The sequence below is a fragment of the Cibotium barometz genome, chromosome 18 (assembly GCF_041138505.1).
Source record: "Cibotium barometz isolate CiBa-2024 chromosome 18, ASM4113850v1, whole genome shotgun sequence".
Lineage (NCBI taxonomy): Eukaryota > Viridiplantae > Streptophyta > Polypodiopsida > Cyatheales > Cibotiaceae > Cibotium > Cibotium barometz.
Window position 1 is genome coordinate 51567962 of NC_141063.1, and position 19436 is coordinate 51587397.

The 19436-nt window shown below is 41.7% G+C and overlaps 1 protein-coding gene across 1 annotated transcript; it reads right to left on the reverse strand.

The window, feature by feature from the left end:
• Positions 1-11068: 11068 nt before the first annotated feature.
• On the reverse strand, positions 11069-19025 carry LOC147629459 (uncharacterized). The gene is made up of 5 exons (XM_086812916.1): positions 18393-19025; positions 18148-18316; positions 13905-13986; positions 11925-13857; positions 11069-11809 (listed from the first exon to the last, which is right to left on the reverse strand). The coding sequence occupies exons 1-5, from the start codon at positions 19023-19025 to the stop codon at positions 11069-11071; spliced, it is 3558 nt and encodes a 1185-aa protein (XP_086669042.1).
• Positions 19026-19436: the final 411 nt, after the last annotated feature.

Consider the following 19436-nt stretch of genomic DNA (forward strand, 5'->3'; position numbering starts at 1 on the left):
CACCCGATAGTGACCCGGATTCGGGTGTTCACATCACTGGCACAAGTAGCAATTGCACATCAAAGCCAAGCATGCATAGAGAAAGCACAAGAAAGCCCTCACGTCATGTCATCTTCACCTAGGGAACCGCTTGGGAAGGGGGGAGCTCCCATTTTCATTTTTGGTGCCACCAATTCTCTCCAGAACTTATCACCAAAGCATGCACAAGAGGCACAACCCTAATTTCATTGAAGTGATGGAGCAAGCCTCAACAAGACCTACAACCCATGCGACGGTAGATTCTACAAGTCTGCCAAGCCAGTACGTTTCAATGAAGCCTCTGCCAGAATATAGGGTTGAAGGAAGCTTCCAGCTAAGGTCAATAACCACCGCATCAAGTGTTCAATGCTTGTATGAAGACAATCAAGGAGGCCGATTCCAATTGTTATTTTCCCCTCAAGGAAAGAAGCTTGACAAACCAAGAGTCTTCAAGTATCTACATGTGAAAGAGCTCACATATACATACAAGGATACAGAGGGTAACGAGTATCAAGCATATCATGAGTCAAGTGATCCACTCAATAGTAGAGAGTTTGAGCGGAGCCGCAGATGTGGAGGTTGTGGGATAACTCACCTTCTAATGAAAAGCCCAGTGCTTATTCCAAGTGAATAGATGCCGCTTGAGAGAGGAATAGAGAGCCCAACAACTGCTGATGCTCAGAAGAAGAAATCTCCTACAGTATCAACTCAGACATCTCCCAGGGTGTCATCAAAATCCCTACCACAGTCCCCAGAAAAGAGACAAATCCTACCACAAAGCACAACAAATCTCTTGAAGTCTCAAGTTATGGAGCTCCAAGCTGACAATGCAAAATTAAAACATGCTAGGTGAGAATCATTGCAATTACCGGGTGCAGTAGCGCAAAAGCACCAAGCAAGCTCTGGGACACGAACGCAGGAGGATGAGAAAAACTCTCATGGAGATAGTTCTGCCAAGGATGAGGTTGACAACACATACAAAGAACAAATTGCACAATGCTGTTACCATATTATAGTAGTGATGTGTGTGAACACACTTAGGACCGCCGGGGCACTTTTTCCCTCACTAGGAGGTTTTTTCCCCCGTGCATTGTATATACGCCTATTATCTTCTAGGGCTAGTTATCTTTCATTTTTGGCACTCATAATACACTACTGTGTTGTGCTCAAGCTTCCTCATCTTCTTGAAGTTGTGTGTGCATTCCTGCAACCCTAATTCCAACAATTGGTATCAGAGCAGGCTTCCTCCTCCCGGGCAGCATCACCGGCACCTGCCGCTTCATCTCCTCCGATTGCAACGAGGTTTCACGAGCGTCTGCAGGTTAGTATATGCCGTGGGAAAGCCCGTAGGGCTTGGTCGTTTCAGAATTTTGATCTGAAGTCATTTCGCCCTCCGTTTTTGCATTCCAAGTACTGCGCAGGCAAAATCGTCCTACTGTGCAGATTTTCTGTCAAGATTAAAATCTGCAGGACAGGTGCCCATTCGTCTGTTTTGGGCTGTGCTATATAGCACAGGTCGATTTTATACAGGTTTTCCTCTTGCAGACAGCATTTACATCTAGTAGTACAGTCATTGGCCATGGCTGACAACAATGATGTATTCCGCATGTTGGCTGCTGAGGATAAGTTGGATGGCACCAACTATCCATTGTGGGCATATATGATGCGACATGTATTGGTAGCAAAGGGGTTATGGAATATTGTGCAGGGTATTGATGCACGTCCTATTGTGGCTGGGAATGCTGCAAACACATCAGAAACAGGTACTGTTGATGATGGTGCAGGCACAAGTGCTGTAGCAGCTGTTCGAGAACCACCACTTTCAGCAGAGCAGATTCGTTGGGATGGTAGAGATGCGCAGGCTCATGCCTTGATTGCGCTGTCTGTCAAACGTACCATTATCCCACATATTCGCTCCTGCAGGACTTCTAAGGATGCTTGGGATGTACTTGCCACATTGTATCAGGCAAGAAATGAGGCTCGTGTTGCTTATCTCCGAAAACAGTTGGAGAATGAGCATATGAACGAAGGTGATTCTATGGATAGCTTTTTGACAAAGATCAAGGATTTCAAAGAGCAGCTCATTTCTGCAGATGAAATCCTGTCAGACAGTTCACTTGTGCAGACTGTTTTGAATGGTCTACCAGATTCTTATCAGGGTTTTGCTTCCACTCTTCGCTTGATGATGAAAGGCAATCCCAATGCCTTATCATTTGAGGAGTTAGTTTCTGTTTTGCTGCAAGAAGACCAGTCAAGGCAAAACAGGAATAGTATGCGTGTCGCAGATCAAGCTTTCGTTGCTAATCAGAGAAGCGGGAAAGGTAAAGCTGGCTTTTCTTCTAGTAAGCAGAAATCTGCAAATGCTGCGCAACCAAAGAAGGAAGACAAAGATGAGAAGAAGGGTGACAAACAGAAGACATTTTGCAAGTACTGTAAGGGAAATGATCATGTCATCAAAGCGTGTCCTAAGCTGGCTGCGAAAGAGGCTAAGAAGAAAGAGGCTGGTATGGCTGTTGCAGATGCCTCTCCTTCTAACAATGAATCTGCTAATGTTGTGCTAGATACAGAATGGGCATTCAATGCGCAGTGCAGTTATGACCCATCTTTGCATGACACATGTATGTCTGCAGTAGATTCAGATGTATGGTACTTTGACAGTGGTGCCACTAAGCATATCACCTCGCAGCGCAGTTTATTCACTTTCCTTGAGTCTGCTCCCACAGGGAATACTGTCACTTGTGCCAATAACTCCTCTTATCCCGTTAAAGGAGTTGGACAGATTGTGCTGAATGTTGCAAATGGCAACACCTTTACACTTTTTGATGCATTGTATGTGCCAGGGATCAAAAAGAATCTGCTGTCAGTCTCCGCATTTGCCAAAACAGGTTTGGTTGTAAAATTTGTGGATGACAGATGTACTGTTCATGATCTCTCTTGTGGTGACATCATTGTAGCATCTGGTTCACTATGTCGAGGGCTGTATAAGCTCAATATGGATGGCAAATGTGTAGAGGATTCAGCATGTGCTATTATGGATACGCAGGCTATTTCAAATGCAAAACTGTGGCATGCACGTTTTGGTCATCTGAATTTTGCAAGTTTGCTGCGCCTGCAGAAATCTGAAATGGTGTCTTCTTTGCCTAAGCTTGAGGCACCTGTCAAGCATGTTTGTGAGGGCTGCATATTGGGTAAAATGCAGCGTGCTTCCTTTCCCAAAGATGGATCAGTGAGAGCTGAACGCAGATTGCAGCTTGTTCACAGTGATGTTTGTGGTCCCATGCAAACTCCATCATTTGGAAACTACCTTTACTTCGTGACTTTCATTGATGATTTTACCAGGCATGCATGGGTATATCCTTTGAAGGCAAAGTCCGAAGTGTTTTTGTGCTTCAAACAGTTTTTGGTTATGGCTGAAAATGTGTCAGAAAGTAAGATGGGCACCCTCCGTTCAGATCGAGGGGGGGAGTATATGTCTTCAGAATTTAATGCATTTCTGGCTGAGCGTGGGATAAAACACCAATGTACAGTGCCGTATACACCACAGCAAAATGGTGTGGCTGAGAGAAAAAACAGGTCTCTCATGGAAATGGCAAGATGTATGGTTAAGAGTCAAAGTCTACCACATGGTTTTTGGCTTGAGGCTGTCATGTGTGCCACTTATGTACTAAACAGGTGTCCCACCAAAGCATTACAGGTTGTCACTCCATATGAGGCATGGCATGGCCGCAAGCCATCTGTTGGCCATTTACGTGTTTTTGGTTGCCTGGCATATGCATTAGTGCCTGTGCAACATCGCAGAAAATTGGATGACAAAGCTGTCAAATGTATTTTTGTTGGATATAGTGCTGAGAGCAAAGGCTATCGTTTGTATCATCCACAGACAAAGCGCATTTTGGTTAGCCGTGATGTTGTATTTGTGGAAGATGCAGTTCAGCCCTTGGTTTCATGTACTAAGGAGACAGATATCAGCTCACGTGATGTCTATGATACATTGTTGCCTCTTTTCAGTGGTGCACAGTCAAGTGCAATACCTCATGAGGCAGTTTTTCAGCCTATGCAGGTTTTAAATGATGGCACAGATCAGCCTATATCTGATGCAGATGTGCATGATGCACTTGAGGATGAGAGACAAGAGATTGAGGGCTCTAGGAATATGCCTAGATGGCTGGTGCAGACTTTGCGTGACAGCAAGTTGGATGCCCCTTTGTCTAGTCGCACTCGTTCTGGCTCTCATGGTGCCTCTTATGCGTCAGATTGTTATGCATTGGCTGTTTCTAGTATGTGCGATGAAAGTGAGCCTGTTTCATTTGATGAGGCACAAAGTTCAGAAAATTGGATGGCTGCTATGCAAGCAGAATACGATGCTATTATGAAGAATGGTACATGGTCTTTATGTGACTTGCCCCCTGGCAAGAAGGCCATTGGCACTAAGTGGGTATACAAATTGAAGCGTAAGCCTGATGGCACAGTGGATCGCCATAAGGCTAGGCTTGTTGCAAAAGGTTATGCTCAAGAAAAGGGCATTGATTTTGATGAGACTTTTGCTCCCACATGTCGTATGACCACTGTTCGTAGCATCTGTGCATTAGCAGCTCATAATGGTTGGAATGTACATCAGCTGGACATAAAGAGTGCGTTCTTGAATGGAGATTTGCATGAGGAGGTGTATGTATCGCAGCCTCGTGGTTTTGTTCAAAGAGGGCAGGAAAACACAGTGTGCAGGTTAAAAAAGGCTTTATATGGTTTAAAGCAAGCTCCACGAGCTTGGTATGAAAAAATACATGCATATTTGACTGCACATGGGTTTCAGAATAGTCCAACAGAAAGCACTTTGTATGTTAAACGTGTGGATGGTGTACATCTAATCATTGCTCTCTATGTCGATGACATGCTGCTCACAGGACCAAATGAGAGTCATATTGCTGATTTTAAGGCTGATTTGAATGCCTCTTTTGAGATGTCAGATTTGGGGCATTTGCATCATTATTTGGGGATACAATTTAAGCAGTGTGATGGAGGTATTGCTTTGTGTCAGACAAAGTATATTGAAACATTGTTGCGGAGATTTGGCCTTGAAGACTGCAAGCCTATTGCTACTCCAATGGAGACAGGTTTGAAGTTGAGTCTTCATGATGCTGGAGATCACTTTGATGTCACACTCTATCAGACAGCTGTTGGTTGCCTCATTTATGTATGCATTACGAGGCCAGACATTCAGTTTGCAGTCTCACAGGTGAGCAGATTTATGCATAGCCCAGGCATTAAGCATTGGCAGGCAGTGAAGCGTATCTTTCGCTATTTGAGTGGTACTCGGCATCTTGGGTTGTTTTATCCCAAGGGGGGATCATTGCCGCCAGATTTACATGCTTTTTCAGATTCTGACTGGGCTGGTTGTTATGACACACGCGTGTCCACGAGTGGTTTTTGCTTCATGCTTGGAAGCTCATGCATATCATGGTTGAGCAAGAAGCAGCCTACTGTGGCCACTTCTAGTTGTGAAGCTGAGTACAGGGCAGCTTTCACAGCTACGGTTGAGTGTGTGTGGCTCAGACGCCTTATGGCTGATTTGGGTGTTGGGCAGCCATCTGCCACCACCATCTTCACTGACAGTCAGAGCGCATTGGCAGTTGCGCGGAACCCAGTGTTCCATGCTCGTACGAAGCACATTGAGGTGCACTACCATTATGTCAGGGAGAGACTCTCTGCAGGAGAGATCAGTTTGGCTTATGTGCCAACACAGGATAACCTTGCAGACCTTTTCACAAAGGCTCTGCCTCGTGAGAAGTTCGAAGCTTTTCGCAAAGCTTTGGGCTTACTCCCTTTTGTGGATTCGTCCACATAGCTAGACACTTCCCTATACATGAGTGCTAGCTCTTGTTCACCGCATCACTCCAGGGGGGATTTGTTACCATATTATAGTAGTGATGTGTGTGAACACACTTAGGACCGCCGGGGCACTTTTTCCCTCACTAGGAGGTTTTTTCCCCCGTGCATTGTATATACGCCTATTATCTTCTAGGGCTAGTTATCTTTCATTTTTGGCACTCATAATACACTACTGTGTTGTGCTCAAGCTTCCTCATCTTCTTGAAGTTGTGTGTGCATTCCTGCAACCCTAATTCCAACAAATGCAACCAAGAGTCTCTAGAAGATCAAGGAGCAAAAACCACAAAGGAGGGGACCAAGGCATCAGAACAACCACTACAGAAGAATGTTGCAACCAACATGACAAGTAATTTTGCTATCACGACATGGATCAAATTTGATATTATAGGTAAATTTGGTGTCAAACTCCCAAGTGTGGCACTAGTAAACCTTGAGACAGAAAAGAACTTTATGTCCCATGCAACCTAGGTACTCTCTGGATGACCGACTTTAGATAAGTCTAAGAAAACCATTCAAGCAAGTGAAAAATCATCGGATGAATGCTTGGGAATGGTGGAGTCTTCAATTTACATAAATTCGCAGCCTTTGGAAGGAGAATTCTATGTCATGGCTCCAAAACACATGCAAAGGGATCTTGTCATGGGTAAAAAATTAGCGAAAAAAGCCCTAGATCTATATAAGCCTCAAGTGGTGCAGGGACAAGAGTTGAACATGCAAATGCAGAAGAACCTAAGTTCTAATTCACCAGTAAATATGGAGTCATCAATACGTCAAGAGCAAGCACATCCGATTCAACAGGAACAGGTGCAATAAGTGCCAAAGGTAAATATATGCCCAGAGAAAGTGGTAAAGCCACAGGTTCCTCAAGAACAAGCAGCAAAATGCCCAACTCAAGCTACAAATGACTTTGAGGAACCCGCCCCTCAAGAACGGGCCGGGCACCTCGGGCCCCATCCTTTATGGACAGTTCAAGCCCTACTAGCCACTTACCACTAGGTAATCCGATAGTCAGCATCCAACTCCCTCCGGAAGTAACGAATATGATCCATCGACGCCTTGGTAAGCTCTACCTCGCATCTCTTGGAAGCCAAAGGATCTTTTGATGCTCTACCGTTGCCTGTCTATAATCTACATTCGTCAGCATGGTCGCTTAATTGGTCTTCTAATTCCCATCGACATACTCAACCTTATCTTACTAGATATGGGAATATGGAGGTACTGTTCACCCTTGGTTCAAAGATACAAAACCGGCTCCCCTGGGCTCAGGAATTGTACGGTCCCCTAAGATGAATTCACCCTTGGTTCATAGAACAGCAACGCTCCCGAAGGCCGTTAATGCTGTCGTTCCCCTAAGGTGAGTGACTTAATCTAATAGAAAAGATTCTAAAGAAGATCCTAAAGTACTACATAATTAATAATTTCGGAAAGTTACTCGACTAATCGAGTCCACCCATCCTTTGAAAGGAGCCGTCGGGGCTTCCGATCACCCACTTTCCACCCCACACGCACCCTTCTTTTTGTGAACTAATTACTATCACATTGTTCTACACAAACATGCAGTTTCTTTAATTATTTCCGAACAAAATTCGTTAAAATAGCCCTTCAGGCAGTCAAGCATTCAATAACTTAACTTCAATTAATAACTTATTCAACATTCAGTTTCATTCATCAATTTTCACTTTCACTTCACTTTCACTGTCGGAAGATCTAGAATCCGATCTCTCATCCAGAGCTACCTCGCAACTGGTGAGGAATAAAGTACAGAACCCCCACTCCTCCGTTCTCGGCAGTCAGGAAATTTAACGCTCATAGCCCTTCCTAAGCTTTCCTGCTCCTCTGAAGGATGTGGTTCACACTGGCGGGCGCCTTGTTTTCACCATCAGTCTCTTAGCCCAGCGAAAAACTGACAGCTCATCCGTTCGGTGACCTATCCAGCACAGCCTGAACGGGACGGAACTCAAGAGAGTAGGGTTCACTCCTGGTTCAACCCTTGCGCAGCCGTGTTCTTGGCGCATTCACTTCTTAATTCTTTACTTTATACAAAATACTGCAAGCAAACTTGATACAAACATTTCTTTATGCAGAAAACATATGCTCGTCACTCATGAATTGAATCATTCAATCCTACCCCTCTTAGTTGGGAAAAACTTAGGCTTACTAAGTCACGTTATGCGTGCGATGCACCTATCTTACGAATTTAAAGTACTGGAACCTGATTGATGATATTCGCTGGCGCAACCGGTGGTACTATAGCCGGTGCGGACATAATTGGTTTTTCTTCCGTTCTTGCGATTTCCACGGTTGGTTCAGCCATTGGTACTACTGGTTCTTGTGGGGCATGGTTGTTCTTGCAGTGTGAAAAAAGAGAATGCTGCAAATCAATTGATTAGTATGGAAAATCGAAGAAAAACATTAGCACAAGCTTTCCCCTAATTTAGGAGTCGCTTGACGGCTTAAAATAATTTATTTTGATTTAATTGTGTAAAACTGCCAATTTTTACACTAGTTTTAGGCAAAAGCGATTTTTTTCAGTAAGTAAACAGCGCTGAAAAATTCTGAAAAAATTACAGAAAATCACCCAAACATAGAACATTACATGGTAATTTTTCTGGAATTTTTCAGTGACATCTTAATACTCTGAAATTTCATTTACTGCCTGAAAACAGCAAAAACAGTGTATTTCAGCAATTAAAAATCAAAAAAAATTATTAAATAGGCTCCAAAAATCATAAGAAAATTTCTAAAGGTTAAACCAAGCCCAAAAATCATGCTCCTAATTTTTTGTATCAATCTAATATGGTTTACTATCTTTCTTGAATTCATAAAGGTTAAAAAAGCATTAAAAAAGCACTATTTCTATATTTAGCGGATGAATTTCTAGGTTCTAGTGATTCTAATCTTGAATTAATATTAGAACCATGTATTTACACCTATAGAATCATCACATCTACAAGTTTGCATGAGTTTAGATCAAAAAGCAACAATTACTTTGCGAAAAGAGCAAAAAAGCACTTAGAATAAAGCATAAAAGCAACATGCTTTGAGAAGGATTCATGATGAATTGAGCTGGATCCATGTTCAAAGATCAAGAAACCTTGAATCATGATTGATTTGCATCAATCCTTATGACTCATGAAGGTTTGCCCCCTACTGCATGGTCCTTCTCGCGAGAATTGCATAAAAACAAAGAAGAGAGGGTAGACGAAGGAGAAGAAGGGTTGCCGGAGCTTACCCGAAGCTGTGGGTGCCTGATGATGAAGATGGAGCAGCCCTTCACCCTCTCTTGGTCTTCTACAAGTGAGTTATGGGGGGGGTGCCTACATATTTATACTAGCCAAGGGGGGTGCTAAAAAAAGCGAAAAAGCAAGGGAGAGCTCAAAATTGCGTAATTTTGGGAATATTCCCTCTATTCTTGCTGGATCCTTATCCCAACTTGGCTTGCACCTTAAGTTTCCCCCTAATTTTGGCATATATTGGCTAATTTTCATATTTTTATTGCAAAATTGCTCTATTCTGGGCATTGTCCACCCATTCCCTCCAATTTTTCTCAATTTTGTTAATTCTAAGGGTTCCCGACCTTAATTTTTACGGGAAATTAAATCCACTTGCACTTGCAAAATTTAAAATTGCACGGAAAAAAAATCAATTAAATAATGAGAATAATTTCCATTGATAAAATAATTTGATTACAAATTTTCCAAGTCGGAAAATAGTACACTTAAAAATGTGGAACATTACATCCTCCCATACTTAGAGAACTCGAGATGTCCTCATCTCGAAAACATCTCTCAAAAATCCTTAAGTAGACTGGTTTCATCCTCCCATGTTGCATCTTCTGTTGGATAATCTTTTCATTGCACTAGATGCTCTCTGATTGTCCGATTCCTGAGAGTTCGTTCTCGAGTTTCTAAGATCTGTTCCGGATGTAGTTGTACAGTGCCTTGCGTTGGTAAGATTACTTGACTATCATCAAGGACATGATCTGAAAACTGGGATGATAAGTTTTCAGAAGGTTGACATGGAATACATCGTGTATCTTGAGATGTTCTCGAAGTCTCAACTTGTACGCCTGTGGTCCTATGCGCTTTAAAATTTCATAAGGTCCACAATATCTTGGACTAAGCTTCTTGTATTTCCCAAGTGATAAAGAACTTCTTTTAGGATATACTCGAAGAAATACTTGATCACCCTCCTTGAAAATCCTCTCAGACCTTTTTAAGTCTGCATAGCGTTTTTGCCTATCTTTAGCTGCTTGAATCTCCTTTCGTACGGCTCTAACCTGATGATTCATGTCTTCCAGCATTTGCTTAGACGCTTCCATCCTAATAGTAGGATCAAAAAAGTTTAGGGGTGACAAACAATCTTGTCCGTACAAAGCCTTGAATGGTGTCATATCAATACTTGAGTGATATGAAGAATTATAAACGTATTCCACCATTGATAAGAACTGTATCCATTTCTTTGGTTCTCTGATATAGTAAGCTCTAAGAATGTCTTCGATTACCTGATTAACCCTTTCAGTTTGGCCATCAGTTTGAGGATGATATGCCGTGCTGAAATTCAGTTGGGTACCAAGTGCTTGAAACAAAGATGTCCAAAACTTTGAAGTAAACTTGGCATCTCTATCGCTTACTATCCTTTTTGGAAGTCCGTGAATTCGGTAAATTTCCTTCATAAACACTCTCGCAATGTCAGAAGCGGTATAGGTCGTCTTTACTGGAATTAGATGTGCTACCTTAGTCAACATATCAACAATGACCATTATTGAGTCATATCCGCCTTGAACTGTGGGTAATCCTGTGACAAAGTCCATGCTTATGCACTCCCACTTCATTTCTGGAATATCCAAAGGTTCAAGTTTTCCAGGCATCTTGACTCCTTCAGCTTTAATCCGTTGACAAGATAGATAGCTCTTTACGTAATTAAGTATGTCTCTCTTCACTCCTGACCAAAAGTAACTTCTTCTTACCGCATTAAGAGTTTTCACATAATCAGGATGTCCTAAAGATAAACTATCGTGAGCTTCAAACAAAATATGTTTTCGCAACAAAGTATCTCTAGGTACACAAAGTCTATGATGGTAAAATAGACATCCATCGCTTTCAAAATAATTCAGGATAAAAGATCTTTCAGGATCAGTTTTGCCTCCAGATCTTACAAGTTCCTAAACTTTTAGGTAATCCTGATCTCTGGTTGCTGATTCCTTCACTCTATCTAGAATGGGGTTGTCTGGAATAGATATCGCTCCGAGAAAACTTTTGCGACTTAAGGCATCTACAATGACATTCTCCTTGCCTGGACGATAGACAATATCAAAGCCATATTCCTGTAGTAATTCGATCCATCTCCTCTGTCGCATATTGAGGTTCGGTTGAGTGAATATCCATTTCAGACTCTTGTGGTCCGTAACAAGTTCAAATTTCTGACCAAGGAGATAATGTCTCCATACCTTTAGCGCATGAATAACGACGAGCAATTCAAGATCATGCGTTGCATAATTTGCTTCGTAGGTCTTCAGTTTTCGGGACGTAAATGCCACAGGTCTTGCTTCTTGAGTTAGCACTCCATGTAGAGCAATCCCGCTTGCATCGGTAATAGCCACAAACGGTTTAGTGAAATCAGAAAGCTTAAGGCATGGTGCTGAAGTCACGATTCTCTTCAGTTCATCGAAACTGGCTTGAAGTTCTGGACCCCAAATAATCTTTATACCTTTCTTCAGTAGTTCGGTAAGAGATGATGCAATAGTTGCGTAATTCTGGATGAATATTCGATACCACCCAGTAATACCAAGAAATCCTCTCACTTCGCTAACATTTTTGGGTACAGGCCATTCCAGGATATCCTTAACCTTTTCAGAGTCAACTGATATGCCTTCTTCCGATACAATGAAACCAAGATATTCAATCTGAGGAGAAAAGAATTTACATTTGCTCTTTTTGGCATATAACTTGTTCTCCCTTAAAAGTTGAAGTACCTTTACGGACGTGCACTTCATGTTCTTCCACAGATTTGGAGTATACCAGAATATCATCAAAGAACACTAATACAAAATCATCCAGGTACGGTCTAAAGATGTCCTGCATTAATCGATTGAATGTTGCTGGAGCATTGGTTAGACCAAAAGACATCACTGTAAATTCATAGTGTCCGTATCTGGTATTGAAGGTTGTCTTTGGAATATCTGACTCCTTTACTTGGATCTGGTAATATCCCGACCTTAAATCTATCTTTGTGAAGATCTTGAACCCATGAAGTATGTCGAGTAACTCATCGATTCGAGGAATTGGATATTTATTCTTTATGGTCATATGATTCAATCCTCGATAATCGATAATTAAACGAAGAGTACCATCCTTCTTCTTTTGGAACAGAACTGGTGCTCCCCATGGTGAATTACTAGGATGAATGAAGCCTTGTTCCAAGAGTTGTCGCAGTTGTTCCTTAAGTTCAATGGCTTCAAGTAAAGTCATTTTGTACGGTCTCTTGGATACAGGTTCACTTCCTGGAAACACTTCAATGTCGTGGTCTATCTCCCTTGAAGGAGGAAGATCAGTCAGACCTTCCGGGAAAACATCCGAAAATTCCCGTAGCCATGCTGGATCTTCAGTATCTTCAGACTCTCCAATCTTGTTAAGCTTGACAACGTAAACTTGCTGTCCTGACTTTAATCCTTTCAGTAACCTTTTCGCCTTAGACAATTTAGCCTTTGGTTGCCCATTCTTTCCTTGTACTAAAATTTCCTGTCCTTGGAGATCTACAAAAGAAAAAGTACCCTGGGCACAATGGATACTAGCCTGGTTCACTGTGAGCCAGTCCATCCCCAAGATTCCGTCAAAAATTCCTACTGGCAAAACCCTAAAATATGCTAAAGTAGGTCTTCCGCCGAGATCAAAATCCAAAATTCCTACTGCAGTCTTTGACAAAATTTCCTTCCCGTTCGCCATTTCAACTATCATTGGTCTAGTTGAAAATTGATCCAATTTTAGTTTCCTCAAACATCTGGGTGAAACGAACGAGTGAGTACTTCCGCAATCAATTAATAAATTGAAGGACTCACCTTGACGCACAGCTTGCGTCTGAATGACGGCATACTGGTTCTGAGCGCCAGGATTGTCAATCGCTGCATGAACAGTTGCACGCTCATTCACTGCTTCACCAAGAGTCGGTTCAGCTCTGGCAGCATAGGCTTGACCTCCTCTGCCCCTTCCTTGAGCTCTTGCCGCTCTTCCACCACCTTGTCCACGTCCTCGACCTCTATTATTGAAATTATTTTGGCGGTTTTGATGTTGATGCAGTCCTCGAGTGTTATTCCCTGTCATAGCTGCTGTCTGATTAAGCAGCCTAGGACAACTACTCCGATAGTGTCCCCATTCGCTACATTCAAAGCATTGAATATTTGCTAAGTTCCGGTCCGTAGTATTTGCCGCATAAACTCTCGGCCTTTGCTGAAAGTTCTGCTGCTGAGGAGGATTCCTTCTGTTCTGGTCCTCTCGCCATCTCGGTTGAAATGGTTCCTTCCTCTTTGTCCCTTTTTCTTGAGCAATTTCCTTGGCTAAAGGTTTTGCTCGGATTAACGCATCCTGGATTGACGTAGGCCTCATTGCCTCCAAACGAGTGTCCAATGGACTATTCAAGCCCTCACAAAATCTAGTGATTTGCTGCTCGTTGGTCATTATTGGTGCATACCTTCTCAAGGATGCGAATTTGGAGTAATACTCTTCCAACTTTAACGATCCTTGTTTCATATCGTAAAATTCATTCATCTTGATCGATTCATGTGCAGGTGGAAGGTATCTCTCTTTCACCGCCTGCTTGATTTGTCCCCAACATAGGGCATTTGATGAAACTCCAATATCCTTGCAATATTGCTTCCACCAAAGCTTAGCGTCGCCAACCAGTTTAAACATCCCAAGCATAGCTTGGTTAGCCGGATTCATTGAAATAATCGTCCATCTGTTCTAACCAAGTCTCTGCAAGTTTCTCAACATCGGTACCTTCACCTCTGAACGACGGAGGTTGAACTTGCTTTAAAAGCAGTTTCTTTTCCTGCGCTTCCATATAAACATTGGTCATATGGCCACCCTGATACACATCCAATTCTAACATTAAACGTTTGACTAGGAAGTGTTACTTTCTTACACAAAGACAAATTCATTGTTCTAAAGAGACACAATTTCGATGGAATCAAAAACATATCTTTACTATATCCAAAAATTACATCGCAAAAACTCTTCCGAGATCTCTTATAAATATTTCATAAAATTCTTAGTATTCAACGATACCCTTTACAAAAAGGTCTTTCCCTCAAGAAGACGTTTCCTTGTTCTATAACTACGATAGCAAGTAGGGTTCTCAAGAACTTCTAATTCCCTATGATCTTTTGGCAACGTTGGAAGTCCTTTCCAGTCGTCATATTCAACAAAAACTAAATCTGCTGGGATCACCTCGACTACCTTGTCGTAAACCCATCGATTTTGAAGTACTATCTTTCCCTCGATCATGATCATAGTATAAATTTGAGATTTTCATAAATTACCATTGGTAACATATTCCAAATTTTGAGTTACAATTTGGTAATTTTCTAGATCTTAAAGTTTCCAAAGATCTCTTCATTTCTTTCATACATGCTAGATGTTGTATGAGTTTCAAAAAATTAAAGCTATTTCTATCAGTTATTGAGAGAACTTGGAAAAAATAGCAAGATATTATAGTGATTTCTACTTGGTGAGCCTCAAGTTATCAATTTGAGCCTTGTTAAGCATGCATCATATAGGCTTATAGAAAAACCCTAATGGTAATTTTTTTCTTAAAAGGTGAGTTATCATTTGGTAATTTTTTACTAGTGTAAAGTTACCAAATGGTAATCATCAATCTAAATTAGATTACAATTTGTAACTTTTTAGTCGTTTGGTTCCAAGGTGGTTACCAAATTTATACTGTGATCATGATGTGTAACCCTTTTGCCCGAGTTGCTTGGAGACCAAACAACGGCACCACTCTTAGCGGCTCTAAGAGTCTCAACCTCTTCAAGTTGACTTCTAGGTACCTTAATTCACTTGAGTCAATGACGGCCAAGTCCCAATTTGTCGGGTACATGTGATAGTCCGATCGCCCATCAGCCCAATTCTTAACACAGAGCTAACTGCTCAACATAAGGCTAACTGCCTTCTTTTCTATCTCCTCGTAGGAGTCATTTCCAATAATTAGCTTTTACTCTAGATTCTGTCCACCAATAATGTCTGCAACATGGCTATGAAATAGACTCAGAGGTTCCGTTCAAGCATGGCTCAGAGGCTGTACCAATCAATCATTCACATATCTCAGTGAGCATGGCCTACCTGGCTCAGAGGCTCTAACATTTCCACAGCATGGCTCAGCGGCTCTAGGAACATGAACTATTAACACTAGCTCAGAGGTTGGTAATTCCATTCAATGATCATAACACTTCAATAACAATCTAAGAAAATAATCCAAGTCTAGGAATTAAGCCTCATCGATGGTGGTTACTCACGTTACGGTGACAATGAAAACGGTCACCATCTGGTGACAGATAACGTATATGGTCTATAACTTAGTTGCTCGAAAACGTAAGCTCGATGATCAACACGTTGTCCGATTGAAGATGAAAAATCTATCATACTCCTCTTACAATCACCACATCTAAGGTTAGGATTAGAGTAGAAGAAAATCCAGAAATGAATACAATCGATTCAAAACAACAGCCAAGTAGAAGCACTCCAACACAGCTCTAATACCACTTGTGAGGAACCCGCCCCTCAAGAACGGGCCGGGCACCTCGGGCCCCATCCTTTATGGACAGTTCAAGCCCTAGTAGCCACTTACCACTAGGTAATCCGATAGTCAACATCCAACTCCCTCCAGAAGTAAGGAATATGATCCATCGACGCCTTGGTAAGCTCTACCTCGCATCTCTTGGAAGCCAAAGGATCTTTTGATGCTCTACCGTTGCCTGTCTATAATCTACATTCGTCAACATGGTCGCTTAATTGGTCTTCTAATTCCCATCGACATACTCAACCTTATCTTACTAGATATGGGAATATGGAGGTACTGTTCACCCTTAGTTCAAAGATACAAAACCGGCTCCCCTGGGCTCAGGAATTGTACGGTCCCCTAAGATGAATTTTTCACCCTTGGTTCATCGAACAGCAATGCTCCCGAAGGCTATTAATGCTGTCGTTCCCCTAAGGTGAGTGACTTAATCTAATAGAAAAGATTCTAAAGAAGATCCTAAAGTACTACGTAATTAATAATTTCGAAAAGTTACTCGACTAATCGAGTCCACCCATCCTTTGAAAGGAGCCATCAGGGCTTTCGATCACCCACTTTCCACCCCGCACGCACCCTTCTTTTTGTGAACTAATTACTATCACATTGTTCTACACAAACATGTAGTTTCTTTAATTATTTCCGAACAAAATTCGTTAAAACAGCCCTTCAGGCAGTCAAGCATTCAATAACTTAACTTCAATTAATAACTTATTCAACATTCAGTTTCATTCATCAATTTTCACTTTCACTTCACTTTCATTGTCAGAAGATCTAGAATCCGACCTCTCATCCAGAGCTACCTCGCAACTGGTGAGGAATAAACCTCGGAACCCCCACTCCTCCGTTCTCGGCAGTCAGGAAATTTAACGCTCATAGCCCTTCCTAAGCTTTCCTGCTCCTCTGAAGGATGTGGTTCACACTGGCGGGCGCCTTATTTTCACCATCAGTCTCTTAGCCCAGCGAAAACTGATAGCTCATCCGTTCGATGACCTATCCAATTACAGCCTGAACGGGATGGAACTCAGGAGAGTAGGGTTCACTCTTGGTTCAACCCTGCACAGCCGTGTTCTTGGCGCATTCCATCATATCTTGCAGCTGTGTTCTTGGTGCATTCACTTCTTACTTCTTTACTTTATACAAAATACTGCAAGCAAACTTGACACAAGCATTTCTTTATGCAGAAAACATATGCTCGTCACTCATGAATTGAATCATTCAATCCTACCCCTCTCGGTTGGGAAAAACTTAGGCTTACTAAGTCACGTTATGCGTGCGATGCACCTATCTTACGAATTTTAAAGTACTGGAACCTGATTGATGATATTCGCTGGCGCAACCGGTGGTACTATAGCCGGCACGCGTGGACATAATTGGTCCTTCTTCCGTTCTTACGATTTCCATGGTTGGGTCAGCCATTGGTACTACTGGTTCTTGTGGGGCTTCAGTTTGATTATTGACATCACCTCTATTTGCCCTTGTGTTAGTTGCCCCTTGTCTCGCCGCCTGTCCTCCGTGTCCTCCGCGTTCTCCGCGTGTTACTCTAGGCATGGTTGTTCTTGTAGTGTGAAAAAAGAGAATGCTGCAAATCGATTGATTAGTATGGAAAATCGAAGAAAAACATTAGCACAAGCTTTCCCCTAATTTAGGAGTCGCTTGACGGCTTAAAATAATTTATTTTGATTTAATTGTGTAAAACTGCCAATTTTTACACTAGTTTTAGGCAAAAGCGATTTTTTTCAGTAAGTAAACAGCGCTGAAAAATTCTGAAAAAATTACAGAAAATCACCCAAACATAGAAAAGCACCCAAACATAGAAAATCACATGGTAATTTTTCTGGAATTTTTCAGTGACATCTTAATACTCTGAAATTTCATTTACTGCCTGAAAACAGCAAAAACAGTGTATTTCAGCAATTAAAAATCAGAAATAATTATTAAATAGGCTCCAAAAATCATAAGAAAATTTCTAAAGGTTAAACCAAGCCCAGAAATCATGCTCCTAATTTTTTGTATCAATCTAATATGGTTTACTACCTTTCTTGAATTCATAAAGGTCAAAAAAGCATTTAAAAAAAGCACTATTTCCTGCATCCTCCTTCATGGGAAAAGTATGTTGGCATATAGCCGGATCTACCCCTTTCAGGTCTTTGTAGGACCATGCAAACACATCCTTATATTCTTTTAATGTATTGATCAAAAGTTGTTCCTCGTCAGGCTCTAAGTCCGTGGTAATGTATGCCTACCTAGGCTCTTCTCCAGATTAATCTTCTTTGCATCTTTTGCATCCCGTGACTTTGTCTTTAGCACAATCTCTAGCATTCACCATCATAAGATAGTGTGTCTTTCCCTTGTACTCTGGCATGTACCATTGCCCCTTTGTGCGAGCTTGGCGTTGTCTTCTTCATTGTTTTTCGTGCCCTGGAGAGTTGCAGGGAAATTCCATTTCCTTACCATCCTGCATCCTCACTATTATTGGCTCCGGCTCCTCTTCAAATTCATCAAGCTCATCCGAAGCGTCGTAGAAGATTGGATCTCTAGGATTATCAATTTCTATCTCACTTTCCTCACTCTTTTTGTCACTGGTTGTTTCTTGAGAGATGTCTCGTATGGAAATCTCCTCCTTTAGGTTTAAATGTTTCATTTCAGTAACTATTTCTCATGTGGCCTCGTAGGTCCTCTGTTTTGGATTCATCTACCATGTCCTTCTTGTCAGCCCAGTCTTTATTGCCAGCGTCAAGAATGATCTTCACCATGTTGATAGGGATTATGTCATAACCCTCATCATCACAGAAAATAGTAGGAGTTACCTCGTTCACACACACGGCCACCGTTGCTAACACATCTCCCCACCCATCTGGCTCAAATTTAGTTTCAGAAAATGATTCAGGGATGTAGGCTTCAGTAATTTTGGTTTTTGCATTTTCTTTATCAGATTTCTCTCCATCCAAAGCTCCACACATCCATATTTTGGACTGCGCATTCACCCAATATGGCATAGAAGTTTTAGCAGAGGCAGTAGCCGACTCAAAGTCTTCTACTGGTGTTTGAGCCACATCTCGATAGGAGTGATCATCAAGATTAATACGTGTTATTGCTTTCTGTTGCCATAGATATATATAGTTAAAACCCCAATCTTGGATCATATTCAGTTGTCGCATGAATGGACGCTCAAGGATAATATCATAATTAGGATTCTTCCCAAAATCCACTACAGCAGAAGTATGCTCGTACTCAACTCCGCACGAGGTGACTACCACTTTTTCTAGTAATCCAATCGGTCTCTCAATAAAACCATCTGCCAATTGTAACTTCATACATGTTTTTCTCATAGCCGGTTTACCCCAGGATTCCCAAATCTTTTTGGTGGTAATTGCTACTTGCGCTCCACTATCCAAGATAGCTAGGGTGTGTATCCCGTTAAACTCAACTGGGATAGTCATATTGCTGTCCTCTCCTTTGAAATAGTCTCCTACTTTATTGAGAGGTACATGTTCGAAGTTTCTTTTGCCTGAGTCGTTGCGTATGATCGGTACTTTGTGTATGACAGGCACGTCGATTCCAATCTGCCTTAGATATTTTCCAACAATGGTAAGGTGCACCTAAGTACCTTAGATATTGCCCTAAGTACACCTAACAATGGTAAGTTGCACCTTATAGGTGTAAACATGAGAGCTGACAAATTTGTTATGTCCAAAGTGGGAGGCGACGGAAACTTTCGCGTTGGAACCTTTCGTATCTCC